General features: G+C 45.7%; 1 protein-coding gene across 2 annotated transcripts in view; it reads right to left on the bottom strand.

Annotated features, from left to right (window-relative positions):
- Positions 1–16,308, bottom strand: part of Pde8a (phosphodiesterase 8A) — a 122,376-nt gene that overhangs the window by 1,491 nt on the left and 104,577 nt on the right. The window contains exons 13-22 of one of the 2 annotated variants that reach the window (XR_010047975.1): positions 15,075–15,145; positions 14,716–14,880; positions 11,947–11,995; positions 11,616–11,751; positions 11,055–11,253; positions 7,995–8,212; positions 6,374–6,506; positions 5,021–5,188; positions 4,473–4,568; positions 363–492 (exon numbers count right to left, since the gene is read on the bottom strand). Coding sequence is in view for 1 of the 2 variants with exons in the window: in XM_003475479.5 (XP_003475527.3) it covers positions 363–492; positions 5,021–5,188; positions 6,374–6,506; positions 7,995–8,212; positions 11,055–11,253; positions 11,616–11,751; positions 11,947–11,995; positions 14,716–14,880; positions 15,075–15,145 (1,269 nt within the window). In the remaining variant the exon portion in view is untranslated. Of the gene's footprint in view, positions 1–362; positions 493–4,472; positions 4,569–5,020; positions 5,189–6,373; positions 6,507–7,994; positions 8,213–11,054; positions 11,254–11,615; positions 11,752–11,946; positions 11,996–14,715; positions 14,881–15,074; positions 15,146–16,308 lie in introns of those variants that run through there. The other variant, XM_003475479.5, reaches the window with a different exon arrangement.

Here is a 16,308-nt window from a genome sequence, read left to right as displayed (position 1 = left end):
CTGTGTCCTGTCCACAGCCCTGACCTCAGGGAGGAGGAGCTGGCTCCTGGCTCCCGTTCTGCCCACGGGCCCCCGCCCTGGGACGTTAAGGCCAGCACACTATCTGCACACGGGGTGCTGGCGTTAACACTGCTGGCTGAGGCCTAGCCCTGCTTCTAACCTGTGACTCCCAGGTCACTTCCCTGCTGATAGGCGGAAAGGTGTGGGCCGGGTACCAGGGTGGAGGGATGCAGGGGACACCCAGCCCTCGCTGCTCCTTTCTTCTTGTCCTTGCCAGTGTAAACCCCCAAAAGCAGTGTGCTGCTCGCTGTGGAACACTCGGCTCCCGTCACCACCAGGGAGCGGTGCAGGGAGGTCCTTACCATCCCAGGCATCGAACATGTCTGTGATGAAGTAGTCAATAAAAGAGATCTGGGACTTGGGGATACTGCAGGTGTTCCTGTCAAAGACCGCCATCACCACCGGCAGCTCCTTCTGCTTCTCCTCCTCCGTCTGCAAAGCAGGAAACACCTTGCTCCAGACCTTGGCCCCTGCCATGCTGTGCAGTGGTCCCGTCCCCAGAGGGCACCTTCAGCAGCCGTGGGGCTGGTGACTAGAAGCCAGCCAGGCTGCATGGGCCGCTGAGGCTCCTCAGGACTCACAGAGCAATGCAGTCAGCCCTGGGCTCTCCCCAGCCTGGGCTCTCAGACCAGGGAGGCACAGAGGGAAAGGCTAGGCTGCTTCCCCTGCTGCTGGACAAACCTTGGCTACTGGGCAGAGTCTGGGTCAGTCACCAAAACCTCCCAAAAAGGCAGGCCCAAGGCCAGACAGCCTCATGGGTGGTTCCTACCCATCACTCAGAAAATTAACCTCAATCCTCAAACCACTTCAAAAACTGGACAAGAATGAACACTTCTTAGCTCCTTCTGGAGGTCAGCATTAAAGGAGACAAAGATACTACAAGAAAACTACGGGCCCAAATATCTTGTGAATATTGATGCAAAACCCCTCATCAAGAGATTAGCACAGATTCAGCACATTAAAAGGATTCTACACCATGACCAGGTGGATTTATTCCTGGAATGCAAGGTCAGTTTAGCATATAAAAATCAATGTAATGCACTTTACTTAGAGAACAAAACATGATCTCAAATAGTAAATTTCACCACACACAGAAGTCTGCTAATCTGCTTCCTACAGTGGTCGCAGCAGGTTACATGCGCCTGCTGACATGTGACATCAGTGGCTTTGTAACTTCACCATGTGGTGGTGCCTGGGTTTGTGTGTTCGGTCTCGCTGGGCACGTGGTGGCATTTCATCATGCTTTTAATTTGAATTTTCCTGACAGCTCAAGATGTAAGGAACTTCTTTGCAAGTGTTTACTGGCCACAGTATCTTTTGTGAAATGATTACTAAAATATTTTCTTGTTCTTTTAGCTGTCTCTGGGCATAACTTAAATCTGATGAGGCATATCTTATTAAATTTTCTTTAAGACCTAATGTTTCCTGGACCTAAGAGATCTCTGTCCATTTTTAAGTCACTGACAATACTCTGCTGCAGTTTTCTCTAAAAGCACTAATTTTAGCTTTTGCATTCTGCGGAACAGAATTTCCGCACAAGGTCAACATTGAACCTAGCCATGAACTTGATTTGGTTCTCATCTGATCCGGTCTGCAACCAGAACTGTGGAAAGCATTAGGTCTGTGAACCAAGACACCACTGTATGTGTATGACCTAAAATGTGGTCTGTTCTCTTCTGCTCCACAGATGTTGTTGGTAGCATACGCTACCCCGATGACTAAGTTCTGAGGACAGCTACTGCAAGGTCTTCCAGTGTTTTGTTTTTCAACTTTGCTTCTGCTTATACAAAGTCCTTGGTGCAGCCACTGCAATTCAGACCAAGTTTGTCAGTTTCTCCGAAAAAACTCAAACCAAATCCCTGCCAGGTCTGACAGTATGGAGAGGTCCTGAGTCTGGGGAGCAGTGGCAGATGGCCCCCTTCCCAAGTGTTTTTTAAAAATCTTTAGCAATATTTTGTGATTTTTGCTCTAACAGTCTGGTCACTCATTAAATTTATTCCTAAGTCATTTTTGCTTCCTATCACTATTATAAACAGGACTGTGTTTCTAGTTCTGTCTTTGATCACACGCTGCTCGTGCGGGCAATGCTGACACCGTGTTGGTGAGTGCTAGGAATGGGGGACCACGCTCCTTATTCCAGCCTGGGGACAATGTATTTAGTACTACCAGGAAATATACATAATGGCAACCGTGCAGTGTGCTCCTTCTAAAGTAATTTCCTTCCATCCGAGTTTGCTAAGAGTTTGTATGGTGAACGGACATGGAATTTTGTTATAGGCTTTTACTGTACTGTGAGAAATAATCTTGTAATTTTTCATGTATATTCAATTAATTTGCAAATTAGAGCAATAGATTTGTATTAAATCAAGTTTGCCTTCCTGGAAGAGCCCCCTGCCTGGTGACAGATTCCCCCTTTGCATACTGTGCGTTTACGTTCCTGGGGGTAACAGGCCATGGCTCTTACCTGGTGAAAAGGTAAGAATGGTCTCATAAAGTGTGTTGGAAAATGTTCTCACTCTAATTTCTGATAAAATTTGTAACACTGGCATTTATTTCCTTGCTTAGTTTTCTTTGTAGGAAAAACTTTCCTACTTTCTTAGTCCTTCTTCAAAATGGGTTTACTCAGGTTATTTTTTCTCTTGTCAGTTTGGTGAATACAGTTTTCAAGGAATTTGTCCATCTCATTTAAGCTGTCGGATTTGTGGTATTAAATTTTACTCCTAGGGACGCCATTTTTGCAGTCCTGGCGATGGAACCCAGCCTTGGGGTGTATGAGGCAGTGCTGTACGCTGCGCCATACCCTCAGCCCGTTCGCCTTGTAGTATCTGTAAGTCTGCAGCAAACCTCCTTTCCTTTCTCATTACGCTTTCTCAAGTAGTCTAGGTATATTACCAATTTCTGTCAAAGAATCAGTTTTGGACTCTGTTTTTTACTGTTTTCTAGTTCTTTTTTTTTTTCTTCTGAAACAAGGTCTCGCTGTGTAGCCCACGTTGGCCTCAAACTTGTGGTGATCCTCCATGCCTCAGCCCTGAGTGCCAGGACTACAGGAGTACATCACCATGCCTGGCTATTTTCTCATTTTTTGCTCTTTTTTCTGCTTGCTTTGGATTTTTCTTTTTCCAGTGTCTTGTGGTGAAGTCTTAAGTCACTAACATTGAGGCATTCCTGTTTTCTAATGAAATAAAATTATAAACCTTCCTTTAAATGCTGTTTTAAATGCACTGAACTGACATTTTATTAATTTTCCTTATATTTGACTCCTGGATTATTTAGAAGCATAGTGTTCAATTTCTAATATTTGGTACAGTATTTTTTTTTTTTTGTTTTTTTCCTTTTCATCGGTACCAGGGATCGAACTCACGACTGCCTGCTTGCAAGGCAGGCGCTTATGCTGCTGAGCTAAATCCCTAGCCCCTAGATACACTATTTTTCTAGATATCTTGTTAATGCTTTCTGATTTAATTGCGCTGTGGTTAAAGAACATATCCATTTGATTTCAGTCCTTTTCAATTTCCCTGAAGTCTTTTGGGGGCCAGCACAGGTTCTAACTTGATGAGTGTATATCCATATTTAAAGACTATTCTGTAAATGTTAACTGAGGTAGTTGATGGTGAAGTACAAATCATCTGTGTCTTTACTGATACCTTAATCTGGTGGTTCCATCAGCTCTTGGAGGGAGGTGTTAAAATCTCAGATTATAGAATGGTCTATTTCTCTCTGTGAAACTTGCTTCATTCATTTTCAGGCCTCATATTAGGCTCATGTACGTTTATCATTATGAAGGGTCTGTTGGGAATTTCTTTTTGGGTTTTGATGTCTACTCTGTGTGACACTGACAGCTATTTCAATCTTATAGTCGGGATTTTTAAAAAAATCCATTCTTAATGGGCGTTTTTGGTCAACTGACATGGTTAGAGCTCCCATTTTATTATTTTACTTTCCTGCCTTCTTCGTATTATTTTACTATATTGTACTACATATAGTAGCTTTTAAACTACAGTGATTGCTCTAGGGATTACAATATGCATCCTTCCCATTTGACTCTGCCGAGATAACTGACATTTCACATCACATGTAAGTCTGTTCTCCTTCTTTTTCCTTTATGTCATGGCTGTCATTTATAGGTACATGCATTATACAACCTACAACGCCATGCTACAACTTCTGCTTAAAATACCACTATGTATTCAGAGAAATTTAGAGAACAAAGAAGTTTTTATAGTTATGCAGAAATTTACCATTTTTGGTGTATTTCATTCATTCTTGGAGATTCAAGCTCACACCTGTGATCAGTTCCTTTAAGCCCTAAGAACTCAGGCTGGCATTTCTAGTATTGTAAGTTTATCTATTACCAAATAGATTCTGCTAGCTCTTCTTTGTCTGAGAATGTGTTTATTTGCCTTGATCCTTACAGGGTATTTTCAGTGGATACAGCATTCTGGGTTGACAGATTTCTTCTAATAGCAGTTGAAAGATGATGTTTTAGTGACTTCTGGCCTTCAGAGTTTCTAATGAGAAATCAGAAAACCAGAGTCATTTTTTTTACAAGTTATTTTTCTGTGGCTGATTTTGAGACTGCCTCTCTATCCTCAACTTGGAGCTCCTTATGACTTGACTCATACGTGTTAGCCCTCACTGGGCTTCTCATTTTGTATGTGTTTTACTAAATTCAGGAAAATCTTTCTAACACTGTTTTCTGTCCCAGCAGATGAAGGACAGATGACTCCCTTAAAGTTCTTTTAGGAGAAATCTGTGAATCCAGGATTCTATACCCAGCAAACAATATCCTGTAAGAGCGAAGACAAATAAACATAACAAACAGAATTCACCATTAGGAAATGTGCAATACAAGAAATGATTTTCACGGACCATTTTCTTTCAGAATCCTATTTCTTTAGTTTTAAGAGCTTTATCTCTTCAAGTTTCTGTGTATGAAAGGGCTTAAGAGGCAGCACCTGACCTGAGAAAAATACTCCTCAGAGATGCGCGCAGCCCACTCGATGCACTGCGGCAGCGGCCGGCAGGGGTTGCAGATGTCTGCACACTTGATGAGCATGCGCTTGATGAGTGTCCGGGTCTCCGGGGCCCTGAGCAGGGCGTGGATGGCTTCCTCATCCTTATTAGTTTCCTGAAAAAGGAGCAGAATGGAAAGCAATCCTAGGGGGTCCTCCTGGGACTGGGAAGGACGAGGCTCAGCTCTGCCTGAGGGGAGGGGTACAGGGGTGGCTGAGCGCCTCCCCTTTCTATTCTGTGCCGCTACCTCTTCCTCCACTTGCTGAGAACTCAGACTGGTTTTCTCTCTTTACTGTATTTCCTAGAAAAGAGCAGGGGCTGCACACAAAGGTTCTTCTGTCCTTACAACAGAAGGGCCCTTGCGTGGTTCACAGTTTCCTGTTTCTCATAGTCCTGCCCAGTGACAGGTGTGGTTTGGGGAGCTCACTCCCCACATGCAAATAAAGCGATGTTTCCTCACACTATTCCAGAAGGCCGAGTCAGGCAGGAATATAACAGCCTCTCAGACAGAGACAGAGAGAGTCTGTGCAGAAGATGAAAGCTCATCACAGCTGTGGCCAGAGGCACACCTGCTGGAGTCCAGATCTATGACCAGGCCCAAGATAGGAAGTATCACTTGGTCTAATGACATCAGTCACATCAGTTGGTGACCTAGACCCTGGACTTACCCCTTCCTGGAAAAGTTCTTTGTTCTTTCCATGTACACTTGATACATGGCCTGCTTGCCCACTGCATCAATATTGCCTAAGTGGCTATACCTGTATCCTTGGTTGATCATAGCTATAACCACATTGTACCCATGTAGCTGTGCTCTATAAAACTTCCCTAAAAGTGGGGTCCTTGGCAACCCACCTGAGCCCCCTCTTGTCTCTCACGAGAGGTATCTCTTCCCCTCAATATTTCACACTATCAACTTTCTCTGGTCCTTAGAATTCATTCTTTGGTTTGGGGAACACAAACTCAGCCTATCAGACATCTAGCAGGCTGGGAGTTGTGATACTTCCCTTATTTTATTTGGAAATCCTAGTTCATCCCTGTATCAACACTGCTCGAATGTTTTTCACATACAAAGGACTTTGGTCACTGTTTCTTCACTGGCACACATAAAATTCTCATGTCACACATGGGAAGAACCATCATTCGCATTACGATGTCAGTTCACGGATGAGGACCCTGGCCCTCACGTGACCCATCCCAAGCTGTGCAGCTGAGCCGAGCGAGGGGCTGTGTGGATGCCTGCATTCTGCACACTCGAGGGTGAGAACGCCCCAGTCGTGGTTGCCCGATACAAGGCCCTTACCTCGTTTTCCTCCAGTGCCGCCAAAGGCTTGTTGACACTGTTGATGAACTTGTTGACGTGCTCAAAGTGCTTTGTCATTTCTGTGGCCAGGACCATGTCGATGATACTCTGACGCAGTATCCGGTAGTCGTTCCTGTTGCAGATGACAAAAGAGAGGCTGCTACAGGTTATGAGCTAGACCAGCCAGCCCGGGAAACCGTCTGCTCTCAAGGCTGCCGGCCACTGCAGCTACAGGTCTAAGTCTTAGAAGCTGCACTTTAAAAGAACGTGGAAGTGATGGGTCCGTGCCTGGACGGGCAGCAAGAGGACACTACAGTCAGAAGCCTCTGGGCCAAGCTTTAGAGCTACAGTGTCCACCCTGTCACTTGGTGTTTGTCCTATGAAATCTGTGGTTGGCCAAAATTATTTTTTTTCAATTAGATTTTATTGGTACATTTTAGATACACATAATCACATTCATCAAAAATTTTGTTTTTTAAACAAAATCCACATGACTCAAAAGGTGCAAAACAGTATGAAGCAAAGTCTCCACTCGTTCCCTAAGTCATTCAGTTCCTTTCCTGAGACAACCTAAGTTAGTAGGGAGTCTTCTTTGCTTCCGGGGAAAAATTATGCATCTCTAAGAAGTATGAATAAAATTTAAGTCCATCTCTGAAATCCTTAGATACAACAGAAGGGAGTTTTGTGAAATCAGAATACCCCTTAAAAATCTCATCTAGAACCTTCCTTAAAATCTGAATTAAGTATCATGACCACACCTTTTCTCTCTTCTGCTGACACGCACTAAGCACCTGCTCTATGCCAGGCACTGGGCTACACACAGGGTACAGGAGTGGTGGTGCACACCTCTAATCCCAGCACTGTGGAAGTCTGAGGCAAGAGGATCACAAGTTTGAGTCCAGCGTGGGATCAGAAAATTAAAAAGGCTGGCATATAGCCCAGTGTGAAGGCCCTGGGTTGGGTCCCTAGTCCCAGATACACAAGCCCTGAGAGCTGCAGAGCTTCAGAATCTAGTCAGACATTAAACATTGTTTTTCTTTGTTGTCTGTGGTGCTGGGGATGGAACCCAGGGTCTTGTGCATGCTGGACAGTTGCCCCATTGTTGAGCTCCACTGTCTCCCCCCAGCCTCAAACAAAGTTTATAAACTGTGTTTTAAGAGTGGTTAGGTGAGGATGGATAGGGAGTGCTTGGGCAGGTGTTGGAGACAGCTGTGTCTCAAGTCTCTCTGAGCTCAAGATGCAGCTTGTGCTTCATACCCTGGGATGTCAAATACAAAGGCCTGCACCTGAGGACTCTGCTGGGAGGACAGAGTCACAAAGGACCACCAAGCTACATACGCATCCCTTCACACTGAGTCTCCAGAGCTGGCAGATCTAAGTGGGCCTGAATGAAAGTGGAGCGGTGGCAGCCCAGGACAGGAAGAATGGGGAGAATGGAGAAGGGCTGTGCCTCGGGGTTTTTTGGTGGAAGGGTAACTAAAATTGGTGTGGTGATGGCTGTACAGCTGTGACTAAGCCACTGTCCACTCTACACAGTAGAAGTGTTGGGTGTGTAACTTATGTCCCAATAAAGCTGTTCAAAAGAGCAACGGGACCCACACCCTGGCAGGCTTGCTCTTACCTGTCCATGTTTTTAAAGATGTTGCATCTGTCATCACCCAAGGTCAGCTGGAAGGCCAGGGCCGCGTGGTGGCTCTCTAGCACAGCCAGGTCATTGTAGAGCAGGGCCAGCTCGCTGCCTGCGTTGCACAGGAAGGAGTTGGTCCTCCCAGGGTGATCCACGTCATGAATGGTGGCTGCGATGAGCGCGGCGGCCTCATCAATGGGATCCAAAGTTTCCTGAAAGCAAGAGACCTTTTAACACAGGGGTGGAACCGAGGCAGGGAAGCCTCCTGTGCAGTTTTCCTGCCTGTACTGGGAGGCACTGGTTCACAAACAGAAGCATTTGGGAAAACTCCACTTTCGTTTGTGAACTGCACTGGGTGATAAACCTAACTGTGTCCATCTTCCCACACAGACACAAATGTGGCAGTCTTTCCCCAAATTGCAGAACAAATGGAAGTTTGTCAACTGAAGCACCACTGTACTTGAAACTCAGAGCAGCTCAGATTTCTAAGAAAAGCATACTCATGAGAAAACTTTTCCTGTCCATACTCTGAAGCAGTGATGTCTCTGCGTGCTTTATTAGGGAACAATAAGGAAAGCAGGTACCAAAACACAGGGAGATTACTGCGTCAGCCAGTCTTTCCACAGTCCCGTCACCAAAATAAACCTCCTGACTGAGAACGTGGACCATTACTAACTGAGAGAGACAGAACCTTTAAAACATATGCATTAACAGGCAACCAGCCTAGTTTCCCCTGCTCTGGAGGTGCTGCCTTTTGTTAGGCAAAGGTCAGGGTTTGAGAGTGAAATAAAAGATCTGCAAGTTTTTCATCTCCTTTCACAGTCCTAAAAAGGTCTGCATAACGTGGAAAATGGCCCTCGATGGCCAAAGATTACCTGTCCACCTGGGCCAGGAGTCAGGTTTTGAAGAAACTGGTAATTTAAACATTGTCTTGATGAAAAATATTTTCCCCCTAAAGAAACCACCTGTTTTAAGGTTTTTGAATGTAGATAATACAGTACTTACTTTTATCATTTTCTATATTAAATATATGTATTTTCTCTTTTATTTTTCAATTTGAGTAGAACAGCGCTGTCTTATTTCATTAATGTATTTTTTTGGTACCAAGAATCAAACACAAGACCATGTTTGCTAGGTGGGTGCTATGCTGCTGAGCTATATGCAGGACTCTATCTTGGTTCTTTTTTTTTTTTGGCCTTGGTTATGTCAAAGAACCATTTTTTGATTATTATTATTTGTGTTTCCTATGTTCTTTTTCTTCTCTTTAAGAAGTGAAAGCATTTAAATATATCATTGTACATTAAATAGGTCACTGGCTTTATTTTACAGGTTTGATTAATGGGTTTCGCATTTTCTTTTCTATGTGACTTTTTATTTATCCAAAACTTATTCAAAATATTTTGCATTTGTAGTGGCAATCAATCAGTTATGCCTATTTATCTGCCTTCAGTATGAGGACTGAACCCAGGACCTTCATACTGAGCAGTAAATACTGCCCAAGCCTTTTTTTTTTTTTTTTTTTTTTTTTTTTGTCTTTTTTGGTACCAGGGATCGAACTCACGACTGCCTGCTTGCAAGGAAGGCGCTTATGCTGCTGAGCTAAATCCCCAGCCCTGCAAGCCTTATTTTTTGAGAGAAGGTCTTACTAAGTTTCCCAGTTTCTCCTGCCTCAGTCTCCTGTGTAGTTGGGACTGGAGTCAAGTGACACTGCACCCAGACGGTGCTTTTTATTTTACCATCAGTTATTCTAGTTTTCTTGTGATCAGAAGATATAGCCTATGTAGTTTTGAAGTTTATCAAAAGTACATCCTCGTATAAGACTGTATGTGAAAACAGAATACAGGCACTTTGAAAAGAAGGCATATGTCCAATATATCAGTTTTATAGGTTAATTTGACTTATAAGTCAGTAGTTTTAACCTTACATAGGGTAAACTGTATGCGAACTATACTTTAATGCTTATTTTAAGCTAGCACTGAATATAAGTATATACAAGTGTCTAGTTCAAAAGCAATAAACATGTACCAACTCCCTATGATGAACATAATCATTATATACTAAAAACATGAATAAAAAAGCAATAAAAGCAAAAATTGGGAGCTCTCTACATGCTGATTCATGTGGACACAGATGTCCCTCCCTGCCCCTGGTCTGTATCACTTATGCAGCAGTCCTCCCTGGGCTGCGCTGTGCATGGTGCTGAGTGTTTGCCTAGCGTACACGAAGCCTGATTCCATCCAAGACTCCAGCAACCAACTCCCAATGGACAGGAGGGAACAAGGAGTGGGCAGGTGAAGACCCTACTCTGAGAAGGTCTGGCCCTCAGGTGATGGTGGACCCTGGCTCAGTCCCCTGTGGGCTGCATGACACCTTTCACTGTGTTCTAAGCCCTGTCACATGGACACTTGCCCTGCCCTGTGGTCCTGCAGCCATGCCTACCTCAGGAGAAGTCTGGAGAGGCATTCCCCAGTATAGAGAGGCAGCACCCCCACCTAGGGGAGTTCTTTAGTGTGAGCCCCGTGGAAGACAGAGTTGCCCCAAAAAGTTTACTGGCAGCAGTGAGCAAGCATAGAGACTTACAGGGACATGAGTCAGACAGGAAGTGAGCCAGACAGTAGCCAGACACCGGGGTCTATGGAGCAGATAACCGCAAAGGTCTCTAGGTCTCAAGCTGGAGCTTTGGGCTCCAGAGATAACCCTGTGTGGGCACAGGGCAGCTCTGACCCAAGCTTAGGGGAGCTGCTGATGACATGCAGGCGCGTGCCTGTGCTTGCCCACAAGTTCAGAGAGACCCCAGGGAAGCAGCCCTCCTGGTTTTCTCCCCTGAGGACCCAATTGTGCTTCCTAAGTCCCAGGGAAGGGCTAGGAGTAGGTCCAGAAGTCAATGCAATGATCTTGAGCTCCAGTATGGCCTCCTGCCTGCTTTCTGGGGTGACTGTACCACATGTGCTGGCCATACAAAGTGGCCACCCCAAGTGGTCTCAACCACAGCAGATCCATACTTCAGGGGAGGCAGGAAGCCCAGCCTGGACATGGAATGTGGCACGGGCTCACCTTTACCCTCTGCTTGGACAGAAAGTAGGCGGTGGCGTGGAGCACGTCGGCAGAATGTGTGGAATTGTGGTAGGGGTTAGAAGAATGGTAATTGGCTTCAATAATTTGGAACCAGGATTTCAGTGTTGACTCGGAGCAGTTTAGAAATTCACATATTCCGAAGCGAGCAAACGTTTTGAGACCAAGATAAATCAGTGGCCTACACAGAGAAACAGTCACAGTATAAAAATGATGCAAAAAGAGAGGTGAAGCATCCCAACCAGACTATTCCCATCTACGTGTGTTTCTAACGCATTTTGGTTCCAGGCCCTGAGGGGCTCTTCACCACTGTCTCAATATATCTCCACCCTGGGAGGAATCAGCATCCACCTCACAGGATAAACCCCTGCTCATTTTTGCATGCCCCATCAGTCTGCTGCACCCGTGGTGGCCAGGCAAACTCTGCCCAATCACCTGCACCTCCTTCCTCAGCCTTCCCCCTGACCAGGGACCAGCTCTGTAATGGCAGCCTCCCGTGGAGCCTGGAGGCCAGCTCGCCATCTGCAGAGCTCCCAGACTCACCTACTGTGGGTGGCAGCCTCCAGTTCAAAAATATCAAAGTCCCAGTGTTCTACATTCTCCATGGCCTGAGCAACCCGAGGCGGGATGTCGTGAAGGGAGATGGGGGTGGTTCCACTGACTGCAACCTGATGGAGAGCTGTAAAGTGACATGGTTTGTAAAGTGACATAGCTATACCTGCTCCTCAGAAACAGCAGTACTGTTTGGGCCACTTTGTTTCTGAGACTTTATGGCACACAGAGAAGCTTCTTACTGACAAGAGAAATTATTTTCATCACTTAACCTTGACTACAGTATTACAATGATCCAAAAAACTCAAAACAAAAAACTTACTTTTTGTTGAAAGAACATATTCATTCCCTGATAATCTCCGCAAACCATCCTAATAAAAACCAAAGAGAACAAGAGAAAGCAAAGTCACTGCTATTCTTTCCTCCATGGAACTCCAAGTGGCTGGCCCAGTGTACCCCACCTCCCCAGCCTCTGCAAGGCAGCCCAGCTCAGCAGGTCCCCACATTCACCCTGTGGCTGGCCTGGGCCTGGTCACTTCCTGCATAGCTCAGCACCCTGATGTGTTCACACTAGGGAGCCTCTTGCCTAATGCTCAGCACTCCTGTCTTGCTGCAGGACCACAGTGGAGTCTTGAGGACAATGCCCTCCGCCCTTGGTCATTTCCCATGATGTTCTTGCCAACTCCCCTCACCAAAATGGCCATAGCCAAGCAGTTAAGGAAAGATCAGACTAAGAAAGATAAATAAGAGAATATGGGGAAAGCTTAATGTAATTTTTGATGTGAGAACATTGAGGGGGGTACCAGGGATCGAACTCATGACCTCACATTTGCCTAGCAGATGCTTATGCTGCTGAGCTAAACCCCTGGCCCATGATTTTTGTATGATTAAATGTTTGCCCTGTCAGAAAGAAAGGAGCACTAGTGGCAAAACTGGAAGGTTCAAGTACGTCAAGAAAAGTTTGTGGAGGACACAGTTTATAGAAAGAAATAGGAATGTTTGGTTATTTTGAGCTTGTGTTTGTTGCTTTGGCTGAACCCAAGCTGTCTCTCCTAAGACCGCCTTGCTGCTCAAGGCTGTGGCTCCCACCCTCAGATCACCACGCACTCCTTCCCAGTGCCACATCTTCTCCCGAGTCTAACTGGTGCTTTCAAAGGCTGCAACTCTCATTTCTGAGGCTGACACCAGACATGAGTCTTGCTACGTGACAAGCAGGGATAGCTGACTAGTGCAGAAAGCAGGGCAGAGCTGCTTCCTTGGGCAGTTCCAACCTGGTTTGGGCAGGCTGCACATGTGGCCTAACCTCATTTTCTTTATCTCTTTCAAAAGTATGACTATACATAACTTGCTGTCTATTCTGCTCCCACTGCAATACTGTTGTAACTGATCTTCTCTTCTAGGTGTTCAATACCTGGAAGTTTGGAAACTAGAGAGCAGCCAATATTTAGGCCCTGAACCTCCAAGAGATGAGGCAATCTTTTATACAACTTTGATGAGTCACTCAACTTCCTGACAGGGAGACTTCTGACCCCAGAGAGCAGGAGTCAGCCAATACACAATGTGCCAAAAAGAAGGGTAACCACAGAGAGAGAAATATCTTTTATACTTCCATAGGAAGCTACAGAAACAAGACCATGACCCATGCTAGCAGGTGACACTGACACAGGAGCTGAGAGGCTCTGTACATGGTTCCACTAATGCCTGAGGAGACTTAATGAACTTAATAGATAGCAAAAGGTTAATTTTGAGTAACTCAGGTCTCACTTTAATTTGGTCTTAAACACTCAGCAGAGGGTCAGGAATATAGCTCAGTGGCATAAGTGCCTGCCTGGTGGAAGGAAAGGAAAGAAAAAAGGAAAGGAAAAAGTAAAGGGGGAAAAAGAGGAGAGGAGAGGAGAGAGGAGGGGAGGGGAGAGGAGGGGAGAGGGAGGGGAGGGGAAAGAAAGGGGGAAGGGAAGGAAAGGAAATCATGAAGAACATGGTTCAATTTTAGGGGACATGAACTGGATACATCGGGCATCGAGCAGGTTTGGAGTTATATTTCGCCTGTATCATTTAGCTTCCTTGGGAACCCTGGATTCTTTCTCATCTTCTAAGTGACCTCAGTTTCCCCACAGCCCTTCTACCCGGCCTTCTAGCCCCGCCCATGGCTGCTCTTATCTACTGACCTCCAGGACACTGCCTGGCCCACCATTATAGGCAGTCCCAGACAGCAAGGTCACAGTGGGAGGTCACTGCTGGGAGTCACTACCTTTCAGACTGCTACCTAACACCTTCGCTTTTGCAATCAAGTGACTTCATGCAGGATCCAGGAGGAAGAATTTTGTTCCTAGAAGGAAACAAGCTGACAGACAGCAATGGGGTAATCTGTTTCTTTGTGAGCTCTGCTCCAGATGGGCTAGGGAGGCATCCAGGTCCTCTCAGGGGACCACATATGAGGCCCTTTGCTGGTCACCACTGCCTACAGCCTTCTTTTCTGTGATTTGTATGTGACCCACATCTCTCTCCTTAGTGTCTTTTTAAATACATGTAGCAGAAGGTGTCTGTTTTGCAATTTGGTATGTGTCATTCAGTACGGCTTTCCTCTTGCCTTAGTTTTCAAAATATTTAATACAGGCCGGGGATCTAGCTCAGTCATACACCATCTGCCTGGCAAGCACAAGGTCCTGAGTTTGATTCCCAATACTGGGAGAGGGGGCCAAATATTTAATACAACTAAGAAAGGGGCTTTTTTGGTTTGTTTGTAAGGGACTCACTATATAGTTCAGACTGGCTTTGAACTTACTATGTAGCCTGGGTGGGCCCTGAACTGTGATTCTCCCCAGTGTTAGAATTATAAGCACGTGACTCCACACCTAGCTGAGAAAGTTTTATATCAACAAATTACTTCTAAAGCCCTAAGTGCCAGTGAATCACTGGAGCAGACGACTTTCTACACACAGTCCTCCCTTGCTGCCCAGGCTGAGGTTCCCAGGTGGTGGGGAACAGGTAGATTACAGCTCAGCCAGAGATCTCTGTTCAGCAAAGAACCCCAGAGAAAACAAGTAAGAACAGATGGACTCTCACCAGAGGTCTGCTCAGATAAACTTACAGACACTAAGCCCCCAACAAGGTCATTGGCATGAGGGTCATCGTCCTTGGCACCGAACTGTGGTGAGTACAGCTCAGTGGACCTGAGAATCTGCAGCACGCGGTCCAAGGCCTCTGTCACTGGCACAGGGCTGCTCTCCTGGGCAGTGTTGATGATGTTCATCACCTGCAGCACAGAACAAATCCTCAGAAGCCACGGGAGGGCAGCAGGAGTGCTTAAGAGTGCCACTGTGCTAAGTGGAGCTTAAGCTTGCTTGTCACACATTCCCTCTCCAGGATAGGCAGCACCATCCACCTGTGACAGCAGCTTCCCAACCCCCAGGGTTATGTGCGATGGAGAACAACTACCCACGGCTTCACCTTGGTGATGGGTGCCTCGATGGTCATGGAATGGATCCGAGCCATGGAGGAGTGTCGTCTCTGGCTGGAAACTATGGAGAGAGGAGCCAGAAATCAGGGTATACACAACTCTGGGCATGGGTCCTGACCACCAAAGGCATGTGATTTCTCTTCCTCCCAGGCCTATGTGCTCAGCTGCCCAGAGCTGGGACCAGGACTGCCCGGCCACAGCACTTCCTTCCCATGGAAATGCAGGGGCTCCTGGCTAATGACTTTGTTTCCTGCTGTCCTAGGCACTAGGATGCACTTGTCCCCTTGGACTGAACTTCTGATGTCACAGGCCAGAAAGAAAATAGGAGACAATCTAGCGAGTCAAGGCCAAACAGTCTCTGTTTGTGCTGTAACAATAAGGCCTTATAATTATTCACTTGCTGCTCTCCAGGACTAAAACCATTCTGGAAAAACAATGTCCCATGGGTTCTTTGTTCATATACGGCAGGGACAATAAATTCATCTCAACATGAACTGAAATACATGAATGTTGGCTACATTTTTCAAAGTCCCCGTGGGTGCTTCTCACCATTCAGCTTAATCCAAGCTGATTAAACATCTGAAACGAGCCAAGCAGAAGCTGAGGCTCTAAGTGAGTTAATTTTTGGTGTCTCACGCTTACTCCGAGAGGGAAGCCTGGGTGTTGAGGGAATCCCACCATCAAACAGCACGGCTCAACAAGGGCCTGAAGAGTCAGAAACCTGCTCTGTAGATTGATGGGTAAGCCTAATGTCACCAGAGAAACCAAGGCAGGATACTGTCCCCATGGAACCAAGCCAGGGGTCTCAAGTGGTCTATAATCTGGGAGCCAAGAAAACTTTTTTTTTAATCGGTACTGGGGATCGAACTCACGATTGCCTGCTTCCAAGGCAGGCGCTTATGCCGCTGAGCTAAACCTCCAGCCCCAAGAAAACTTCTTAAATCATGGCAACTGGCGTGTAGTTATCAGCTTTCCATTATACATAACAAGCTCAATGAATCAAAAAGAATCACTATTTATTATCATAAAAACTTGTTTAAAAAATAATGAAGATCACAATTGCTTCTAAAAGTCAAACAACACAGATCTGCACAACATCTAATGCTACTGACACTCTAATGCTACTGAAAACTGCTAAGAGCAAATTTTAATTTTCTCACCATAAAAACAAAGGTAAAAATGGGACGCAATACATGTTCATCAGCTTAATTTAGTCATTTCACA

Source organism: Cavia porcellus, unplaced genomic scaffold (genome assembly GCF_034190915.1).
Source record: "Cavia porcellus strain 051 isolate PalLab524CR breed Dunkin Hartley unplaced genomic scaffold, mCavPor4.1 scaffold_6, whole genome shotgun sequence".
Taxonomy (NCBI): domain Eukaryota; kingdom Metazoa; phylum Chordata; class Mammalia; order Rodentia; family Caviidae; genus Cavia; species Cavia porcellus.
This window is presented reverse-complemented; position numbering and strand designations above follow the sequence as displayed.